The sequence below is a fragment of the Orycteropus afer genome, unplaced genomic scaffold (genome assembly GCF_000298275.1).
Source record: "Orycteropus afer afer isolate SDZICR_OR568_19922 unplaced genomic scaffold, OryAfe1.0 scaffold00264, whole genome shotgun sequence".
NCBI lineage: Eukaryota > Metazoa > Chordata > Mammalia > Tubulidentata > Orycteropodidae > Orycteropus > Orycteropus afer.
The window spans coordinates 3,336,023-3,347,157 of NW_006921851.1; the positions used below are offsets into that span (position 1 = coordinate 3,336,023).

General features: G+C 43.2%; 1 protein-coding gene across 1 annotated transcript; it reads left to right on the plus strand.

Annotated features, from left to right (window-relative positions):
• Positions 1-8,562: 8,562 nt before the first annotated feature.
• On the plus strand, positions 8,563-10,233 carry CCT8L2 (chaperonin containing TCP1 subunit 8 like 2). The gene has a single exon (XM_007950153.1). It carries the CDS (start codon positions 8,563-8,565, stop codon positions 10,231-10,233), a length of 1,671 nt encoding a protein of 556 aa, XP_007948344.1.
• Positions 10,234-11,135: the final 902 nt, after the last annotated feature.

Below are 11,135 nucleotides of genomic sequence, written 5' to 3' on the forward strand. Positions count from 1 at the left end.
TTGTAAATTTTGGTCAATGACATGAGACAAAGTATATGTGAACTGCTGTATGAAAAGTGAATTTACTCTGTAAATCTTCACCCAAATCCTAATAAAAAAACAAAAAAACTATCAGCTTTTTGAGTCACTTGATAAATAAGCCAGAGTAGCACATCAAAATGAAGGGTATGTTGCCTCCAAAATCCAAAGAGGCCTAGGCATTGTGTCTCCCTTTAAATTGTAGGTGGGACCAGATGCAACAACTTATCCTTCACTTTAGAAGGAATAGCTCAACACATCCCATATTGTTGAACTCCTAAAAAATTTCACTAAGGTGGAAGACACCTGAATTTTTTCAGTTTAATTTCCTACTCTCTAGCATGCAAAAAAAGGAGCTCTGGTGACATAGTGTCTAAGGCATTTGACTACTAACCAGAAGGCTGGTGGTTCAAACCCACCAGCCACTTCTCGGAAGGAAGGCTGGACAATTTATTTCTGTAGTAATACTGCCTCAGAAACCCAAGGAGGGGTCGTTATGAGTCAGATCCAACTTGATGGCAGTGAGTTTGGTTTGGTTTAGTTTAGCATGCAAACAACTGACCAATAAATCTAGAGTCATTGCTACTTTTTCCTTACTAGGTCCAATCAGCATAAGGTCATTAATATAATGGACCAGTGTGATGTTTTGTGGAAGAGAAAGATGATCAAGGTCCCTGCAGAATAAATTATGACATAATATTGGAGAGCTGATATACCCCTGTGGTAGGATAATGAAAGTGTATTCTGGCTTTATCAGCTGAAGGCAAACTGCTTCTGATGGTCTTTAGAAATAGCAATTGAGACAAATGCATTGGCCAAACTAATAGCTGCATACCACGTAGCAGATATATTAACTAGCTCAAGCAATGAAACTATGTCTGAACAGCAGCTTCAATGAATGGAGTCATCACCTGGTTAAGTTTACAATAATCCACTGTCATACTTCAAGATATCAGTTCTGTACACTAGGAGAAGTGAATAGGGATGTGGTGGGAATCACCACTCCTGCATCCTTCAAGTCCTTGATGGTGGCACTAATTTCTGGAATCTCTCTGTTGTTGTTGTTGTTATGTGCCGTCGAGTCAAACCCAACTCATAGCGAACCCTCCTTGGGTTTCCGAGGCAGTATCACTACAGAAGTAGGATTGCCCAACCTTCCTTCCAAGGAGTGGCTGGTGGGTTTCAACCACCAGCCGTCTGGTTAGCAGGCAAGTGCCTTAGCCACTATGCTACCAGGGGAATCTCTCTAGGAATGTGGAATTTCATTTGGTTTACTATTTCCTAGGTAGGGGCACTTCTAATGACTTCCACTTGGCCTTTCCTACCATAATAGCCCTTACTCCATAGTCAGGGATCCAATGTGAGGGATCTGCCAGTTGCTCAGTATGTCAATTCCAATTATGCATTCTGGAACTAGAGAAATCACTACAGGATGGGTTCAGGGACCCACAGCATCCACTGTAAGACATACTTGAGCTAAGATTCCCTTAATAACCTAACCTCCATATGCCTCTACTCTGACTGGTGGGCCACAGTAGTAATGTGTTCAGTGTCCTGGATGTAATGTCAGTTCAGAGCCAGTGTCCAGTAATCTCTGAAAAGTCTGATTATTTCCTTTTCCCCAATGAACTCTCATAAAATGTTATAGATCCCTTTAGAGAATGCTGGGAGAAAGATTAACTATATAAATTTTTTTAGCAACATGTTAGGGTCCTTTCTCAAGGATACTTGGGTTCACCTTCATTAAACATGTTGTGAGTCTGTAAACTGGCTGAAGTCTGGGAACTGATCCTTCGATCAACACTATTTTTGTGTTTCAAGTTAGACTGCCATTCATTTGACATAGAATTCTTCTGCTTGCACAGATCAAGTTAATATGTCATAGGTATCCCATCTATTTTAGTTCTCTAGTACTGCTCTCAGAGAAATACCACAAGAGGATGGCTTTAACAGAAATTTATTTTCTCACAGTTTAGGAGGCTAGAAGTTCAAATTCAGGGTGCTGGCCCTAGGGGAAGGTTTTCTCTGTCAGCTCTAAAGGAATGTCCTTATCTCTTCTGAGTTTCTGCTCATGGGCAGTCTTCATGTGGCTTGGTGTGGTAGTTAAGTTTGTGTGTCAACTTGGCTGGGCCTGGTTGATTGGCAGGGAAGCTGGTTGTAGTATTTCCCATGATGAGACTGGTAATCAACTCAGTGGTGGAATCTACTGGGAGCAGTTGAATAGCTGCCTTAGGGATGTGGTCTGCTTCCTATATGTAAGGAAAAGCCTTGGGGAACAGTCTCTAGCTTACGGCATGCTTGAACCCTGCATGTAGCCAAGTTGTTTAGTGGCCTGCCATGCTCTGCAGATCTTGGGACTTCTAATGGACTTGAATGAATGGCCTGCCATGTGGTTTGGTAATATTGGGACTGTGCCTTGTAACTTATCGACCTTGGCTTTGTCAGCCTCCACAGCCAGCAGCTGAGTGAAGAAAAGCCCCCACCTTCAGTGGGCTAGGAGCAGGAGGCAGAGCTGAAGCCCAAGGTTGAGGGACTTTCACCCAGCCCCTGGAGCCTGGCACTTTGAACTCAGACTTAAAGCCCCCAAACTGTAAGGCAATAAACTCCTGTTTGTTCAAGCCATCCCATTTGTGGTATTTTCTGTTAAAGAGGCACTAGGTAAACAAAACACTTGGCATCTCTCTTCCCCCATCTCTGTTTCTCTCACTTGCTTATTTAATCTCTTTTATATCTCAAAAGAGAGTGACTCAAGACACACCCTATAGTAATCCTGCCTCATTAACCTAACAAAGACATCCCATTCCCAAATGGAGGCTGAAGTCCTGCTGGTGCAGTGGTTAAAGTGCTCAACTGCTAATTGAAAGGTCAACAGTTCAAATCCATCAACTGCTTTGCTAGAGAAATATGTAGCAGTTTGCTTCCATAAAGATTACAGCCTTGGAAACCCTGTGGGATAGTTCTACTCTGTCTTTATGAGTTGAGATTGACTTAGCGGCAATGGTTTTTGTTTTTGTGTTCATTTTTAATAGAGACTAGGATTTACATTACATGTTTTGAAGGGGACCCAATTAAATCCCTAACATCATCTATTTCACTCCTAGGGACACTGTGACTAAGTAACCAACACCATAAGTCCATGCAAGTCAGACTATTCTGATTACTGCTTTGACTTTGCTGTCTGTTACAGTAACCAAATCCACTTTATCTTCAACGATTAAGTCCTGCCACCTGACCTCCTCCACCTGTTATCCACTCATCTCCATTGTAGTTACATGTCTTAATTCAGTTTTTGCAGTTCCCACTGTAAAATCTAACCTACAAAGAAGAACAATCACAGAAGTCTTCAAGGATCAGGGGCTGCCTTCACAAATTTATTCCTCATAGTTGTGGTGAAATAGGTGGATCTATGATAAATCCACTTAACACTCTAATTTCCCTAAAACTTTGGATATCTTCTTCTATAGGATACCAAGGCAATTCTTACATTTCAACTTCATTTAGTGTGAGCCACCCTTTGATCCATGTTTCAGTCAATCAACCACATAAACTATTAGATCCTTTTGTAATGTTTTGGGCAGAAACATTGAATGAAGGATCTCTGCTTAGTGGACCTATATCAATAAACTCAGACCAATCCAACTTTACTCCTTGCACCATTATCTCACACCCATAATAGCCATTTCAACATATACTCCCTAGATTTCTGCATGTATATATTAGAAAACCCAAGCAGTTCTTTTAGAGTGTACCATACTTCCTCATGGGTCACACTTTGTATTTCACCTCTTAGGGCTTGCTGGGACTTAAGTCTTGTTATACATCTAGAAGCAAAAATGGGTGGTGGAGGTAGGTCCTGGGGACATTCAAAATGTCTTGTGAGGCAATGTTCCAGGCAATGTCCCAGGAACCACTCCAAGGAATGCCTCAGACAAGGACTCTTCAGATGCAGTTGGGTTAATCTCATCAGATGGAGGTGGAAGGGATAGTTTTACTGGGGAATGTGGCTTAGCAGATAAAGCTGGTCTAACCTCTTCAGAAGGTAGTAAGAGGGCTGGATCTTTTGGCAGGGTGATTCAACAGAATTTATAGGCTCAATGTCCCCAGCCTCAAGATTATCTTGCCCATATGTCCCCACCCCACATTTAAGGATCTATTTCTTCTCAAGGAGCTCTGGTTATATAGTTGTTAAAGCATTCAGCTGCTAACTGAAAGTTCAGTGGTTCAAACCCAGGAGCTGCTCTACAGAAGATGAGGCAGTCTGCTTCCGTAAAGATTTGCAGCCTTAGAAACACTATGGGGCAATTCTACTCTGTCTTAAAGCATCGCTATGAGTTGGAATCTTCCCAAGCAATGCCCTCACTTTAACCTCAGACATCATTCAAGGTTGGGAACTCAATTGGCATTGTAATTCAGCCATTCTTAGGATAAAACTCCAAGTTTGGTTTTCAGTAATATCAGCTGTGTTACCACAAGAAATAAGACTTTCTTTCATGGCATAAATAGCAACTTACAGGTCTTTTATGCAGCACTTGAGCTGGGACTCAGAAGCCCTGAGCTCATCCTTTTGTTTCTCCATTTTGTCTAGTGAAAATAGAACCAAACAGCCAGCTTTATTATACCTCTCAGTTTTACAAAAATGTTGAAAGATGTCAAATAACCCAGCTTTGTCTCTCACAAATATTTTATCCAATGGTGGTGATATTTTATGTATTTCTATTGCTACATCATGTCATGGATTAACAGTGCCCTCTTTACTACTGGAAACAGACTCACTAATGCTTTTAAGTCTAGCTGAACTTGAGCACCAATTCAGAAAACTCATTCTTAATATTTTGTTCCTCTAGGAACCAGTCTTGGTACCAAATATCTTAGTCTGGGTTATCTAGAGAAGCAAAACTTGTGAAGTATATTTAGATATGTATGTTGTTGTTATGTGCCGTCAAGTCGGCCCCGACTCATAGCGACCCCTCCTTGGGTTTCCGAGGCAGTATCACTACGGAAGTAGGATTGCCCAACCTTCCTTCTGAGGAGTGGCTGGTGGGTTTGAACCACCAGCCTTCTGGTTAGTAGTCAAGTGCCTTAGCCACTATGCTACCAGAGCTCCTTAGATATATATATAGAGAGATATTTACTTCAAGGAAATGGCTCACACAATTGTGAGAAAATGGTTCATGCAATTATGGAGGTTGGCAAATCCCAAGTCTGTAGGTGAGACAACAGGCTGAAGACCTCTGCTGACAAACCCCAAATCTCTAGGTCAAGTGGCAGGCACATAGGGTTGCAAGAGTTGGCAGAATCTAGAAAAAAGAAAGAGCGTTGGCAGAGCATCCATTTATATACTAGAGGCAGGCCACACCTTAAAGGAAACTCCACTTAAAACTGATTGGCTACTCATATCAAATCACAAAATGGAATTTTATTACATAATATGTGCCATACCACTGATAATCATAGCTTAGCAAAGTGGACATGGAAAATTAACCATTCCCATGCCTATGTGTCTCCCTGGGTGCTTCCCTAGCACTTTGTGCTTCACAATCTCAGCTCTGATTGCCTGTCATTAAATTGCCCAATTTTCTCTCTGTGTACCACCCTAAGCCCAATGGAGACAGTGACAGTTGACTGCCTTGTTGTTGTCGTTATGTGCTGTCGAGTCAGACCCAACTCATAACAACCCCTCCTTGGGTTTCTGAGACAGTATCACTTCGGAAGTAGATTGCCCCATCTTCTTTCCGAGGAGTGGCTGATGGGTTTGAACCTCCAGCCTTCTGGTTAGCAGTCAAGTGCCTTAGGCACTATGTTACCAGAGCGGTGACTGCCTTATTCACTCTTTATCCCCATCATTCAGTAACAGAGAGGCACATTCAAAAATAGTTGTGTAGTAAGTGAAATAAATGTGAAAAATGCATGTTAGATGTTTGAAAAAGAGCTAGGATGGTACTTTACAGTCTTTATAGGCAATGTCCATGTGCAGACTATGCTACATTTTGTGTTGGCTGTTACATTTTACATTCTCTGAAAGTGAAACAGGCAAGTCATTTTTGCCACCTGTAACAAACATTTGTTCTGTGGAACTCTTCTCAGTGTTATGGAATTTGAGAAACTGTCTCTAACAGAGTCTCCAAAATCAAAGGAGGCAAAAATATTTGTCTATGGTCTTCAGACAAAACATCTCCTTAGAAAATTTTTCTGTGAATCCAAGAGCCAGCAAAATGATGAGGGCAAAATGATTACAGAACAATATACAATATGTATCATATAATCTATTTATGTAAAATTATATAAATCTGTACCTACGTATAGGAGCTCTGGTGGCATAGTGCCTAAGGCATTTGACTGCCAACCAGAAAGCTGGCAGTTCAAACCCACTAGTCACTCCACGGAAGGAAAATTGGGCAATCTACTTCTGTAGTGATACCACCTCGGAAACCCAAGGAAAGGTTGCTATGAGTCGGATCCAACTGGACAGCAGTGAGTTTGGTGTTTGATACCTATATATATAGAAACCAAAAAACCAAACTCACCACCATTGAGTCAATTTTGACTCATAGTGACCCCACTGGGTCCCCAAGGCTGTAAATCTTTCTGGGGGTAGATTGCTTCATTGTCCTCCTGCAAAGCAGCTGGTGGGTTTGAACTACCGACCTTCTGGTTAGCAGCCAAATGCCTTGCCCACTATGCCACCAGAGCTCTTTATGAATGTATATATGACCTCTCCTTGGGTTTCCTAGGTGGTGAGGCAGTATCACTACGGAAGTAGATTGCCCAACCTACCTTCCAAGAATTGGCTGGTGGGTTTGAATCACCAGCCTTCTGGTTAGCAGTCAAATGCCTTAGGCACTATGCCACCAGAGCTCCCTATGAATATATGTAATATGTGAAAAATAATAGTGCTCATCAGAATGTCAGTGATGGTTAAATCTGGGCTGGGAATATATGTGGCTTTTACTCTATTATTTGTATTTGTATTTTTAATTTTTATAATGAATGGCTATCATTTTTATAAGAAGCAATCCAATTATTCTTCAAATAAAACGTTTTCCTCCAAAATTAACTCCTTTTGGCCTTAATTATATTTAACTTTCACTGTGTGTTTTCTCCTTTTCTTTCCCAGTAACCTCTTCTCTGTGGAAATATTAAAACAATGACCATCATACTATCATGACTCCTTAGTCGTGTGGTCAGTTTCAGAATCCTATTTCTTGATTGGGGCGAATGTAATTAAACAAAGTAAACAGGCATTTTTTTTTTTTTTTTTCAAATGAAAATCAATGGTATAGCTCTGTTTTCCCTTAAGTTTAGTAGATGTATGTGTCATTTCTGCTTGGTGCCCTACCTACTATATATCAATCACTGGATTCATTTGGTACAGATCTATTTCTCTCATTAGTCTCTAATTTCCTGTCATCTTTGTATTGCACATTTCATTGAACAAAGTGGTGCTCAACAAATACTTGTTAACAAGTATTTGTTAAAACAGAAGCAATCATTATCCCAATAGGCTTTGTATGAGGAAAGGAGAAAAGAAAGGAGTGAGGGAGGGAGGGAAGGAGGATGGTAGTAAGATAGGTAAATTTTAAAGTTGGTGGTTAAGGTGGGAGGGAGTTTAGAACAGAAGATCAGGGCACCAACTCTATTCCCTTTGGTTTTGTATCTCTCTGCCCGTCATCTTTTTCAATAACTATTGGAAGGACCGTCACTTTTCATTTCTCTGGATCCATTTCCATTTGTGCTTCTGTAGACTGCCGGCATCTTTCCCTCCTTTTCTTGGCCTGCCTTTGTCACCTCAGTGATGTCAGTGTCATTTGAAGGAGTTGTTGCACAGGAGCCAGCCTCACACACCTGCAACCTGAAAGACAGACCCATAAACACTTCAAGGAACCTGATAAATAGGCCCAAAGTGATAGGGTGGCTAAAAATACAAAGGCAGATAGATAATAAAGACATGGCTAGTGACACTGCAGAAGAAAGTGGGGGAAAGGCAGCGATGTCATCAGTTTTGGGGTGGGGGGTGGGGCAGGCAGCAACCACCACTTCATCAGATATTGAAGTGGGTTTGCATGTTCACCTGGTTTCCTTATTATCTCAGGCGATTAAAAGAAACTCTTGAGCATGGCACAGGAATGTACATATTTCAGCCTCTGAATAAGTAGACCCAGCTTCGGTTGTGGGCAGGGCCACCAAGATTCTAACCATCCTTTTATGCTCCCGGTTCTGTTTGCCATTTTGTGACATCACCCCTTAGAGATCCTATTTCAGTTCCCAAGATTCAGAGAGCTCACGTGCCCAGTCCCTTTACAGAATACATCTTGCAGGTGGTTTGGTCTGAGCTCTCAAAAGATCAGAAGCAAAGCTTTTCACTGCTGGTCCTGGAACCCGAGCCGAGGTCCATCTTGATGTCCCCAGATCACGGCTCATGGGCTTTGAGGTCCTAGTTTTCCATGAACTCTTGAGCAGCTTCAATGATCTGTATCCGGGGCGTCCCGGCTGTTGTTTGTAGAGTGCCCTTGGAGTCCATCGTAGCCTCTCTTCTCCCCACAGGCAATGGACACCACAGGCCCTTTGGCTCCGGGACTGTCAGAGCTGTTGGGCCAGAGCACACACTCAGGCACCCGCGCTCCCCGAGCCAGAGACAAGAACATGCTGAGCAGCACTGCGGCAGCTCAGACCTTAGCCAGTGTCATTAAGCCTTGCTACGGTCCCCATGGGCGCCAGAAGTTTCTGGTGACTGCTAGGGGAGAGACAGTCTGCACCGGCTACGCCGCGGCCATTCTCAGGGCTTTAGAGCTGGAACATCCCGCGGCCTGGCTCCTCCGTGAGGCAGCTCAGACCCAAGCTGAGAGTAGGGGTGACGGCACAGCCTTTGTGGTCCTCCTGGCAGGAGCCCTACTTGAGCAGGCAGAGCTTCTGCTGAGGGCCGGCCTGCCGCGCCCGCAGCTCCGCGAGGCCTATGCAACAGCTGCGGCAGAGGTCCTTGCCACATTGCCCTCCTTGGTGGTCCGATCCCTGGGTCCTTTGGAGCACCCCTATTGGGCCCTCTACACTGTGATGAATACCAACACTCTGTCCCAGACGGACTTCTTGACCAAGTTAGTGGACCGGGCATGTTGGGCTACCAGGGATCTGGATGGGACCTTTAACCCGGAGCGCATTGGTGTGTGTACACTGCGCGGAGCCACACTGGAGGACTCTTGTCTGCTCCCAGGACTGGCAGTGGCCGGGAAGCCCTGTGGACAAGTAACCAGGGTATTAACAGGTGCCAGGGTAGCTCTGTTTGCCTGCCCCTTTGGCCCAGCCAGTCCAAATGCACGAGTAACTGCTCGTCTCTCTAGCACTGATGAACTAACTAAATTTCGGAAAGGAAGAGAGCAATTGGTAGAAAACCAGGTAACCCAGCTGGTAGCTATGAATATTAATGTGGCAGTAGTGTTGGGGGAAATAGATGAGAAGACCCTAACACGAGCAGATAGGTCTGGCATCATGGTGGTTCAGACCAAATCTCGAAAGGAAATGGGATACCTGAGTGAGGTGTTGGGCACACCTTTGCTGCCTTACCTGATTCCTCCTCTGGTGCCAGGGAAGTGCCAGAAGGTCTATGGACGGGAACTGGGAGAAAGTTTGGCTGTAGTATTTGAATGGGATAGTCCAAGCACACCTGCCCTGACTTTGGTCCTCAGGGGGGCCACGACTGAGGGGCTACAGGGTGCAAAGCAGGCTGCCTACCAGGGAATTGATACCTATTTCCAGCTGTGCCAAGATCCCAGACTCCTTCCAGGGGCTGGGGCCACAGAGATAGCTCTGGCTACAATCCTTTCTGAAAAAGGACGCAAACTGGAAGGGCCTAGTGGTCCTGTATTCCTAGCCTTTGCCAAGGCCCTAAGGTCTCTTCCTGAAGCCTTGGCAGAGAATGCAGGATTAGCTGTAGCCGATGTGATGGCAGAAATACATGGAGCTCACCAAGCTGGGAATTTCCTCACAGGAGTGGGAGAAGAAGGGATAATAAATGTGTCTCAGGAGCAGGTGTGGGACACCCTCATGGCCAAAGCGCAAGGAATTCGAGTGGTGACTGATGTAGTGCTACAGCTTGTAACTGTAGATGAAGTTGTAGTGGCCAAGAAAAGTCCCGCACAACAGCAGGACTTGAATTCTGATTTTAAAAAGGCAAAGAAATGCCCATCTCTTATGAGAAAAAACATCTTTGGAATGAATAAGTAGCGACAGCCTCAATAAAGTGGGGATTGCTAAAGAAGGCACAATCACCTCCAAAATGAATGTTAGCCTGATTTATTTCCTCCATATTTGGTACTTTAGAGTCAATGTCTTCAGGTGAAATACAACCTAAAAGAACATGAAAGTTCTTTTCATTGATTATCTTTCTTTTCAGATTCTTGTCTTTTATTTCCTGTCTCTCCCCATCAGATTCTGTCCCTTTCCTAAAATAAGAGTTTGACTTATTAAGGATTTTTTAATTGAGTGCTTGGGTTTTGGGGATGCAAAGAAAGTGCAGTAATCTTTTTCCAACCATCCAAAGAACATCCCAGCATGATTTTCTAATGTGCATAAATCTATGTCTAGGTGTCACCTTAGCCAACAGATTACAAAAGTAATCTATTCTGTAATCTATACAGAAGCCAGGCATTCTGGTTGTGATTATATGGAGAAAGAAAGGAACATCATTCGAAGGCCAAATAAAGAAGAAAGGAAAAGGAAAGGAGCTGGCAGGCAGAAAAACAAGTTTTTGTTTTGCTAATTATCTTTGGAATAAATAACAGAAAATAAGGAATGAATGTGCACCTTGGAACTGTATGTAGGTTCAGAGAGAGCTAGAGAGCACCTGACATAAGGATATGAGGGTCACAGTTGGATATCTCTGGGCATTAAAGAGGGGATGTAAGCAGAACTGAATAGGTTCAGCACATATTACCCGAAGTTTTTACACTCCAACCCTCCAAGTTATTCTGCCTCTTGGGAAGAGAGCAGAATGTAGCAGGTAAATCTAGGATATGGAAGTTGAAATCTCTTAGAATCATTAAAAAAAAAAAGCTTTAAATATTTGGAAAGAGAGCTAGACACATGAAACAAATGTATCAGAAGCAACAAAGCAAAACAAAATTGTA

Bases quoted from the DNA above. Each gene is read 5' to 3' on its own strand.
- CCT8L2 (XM_007950153.1), top strand. From the start codon at position 8,563: ATGGACACCACAGGCCCTTTGGCTCCGGGACTGTCAGAGCTGTTGGGC.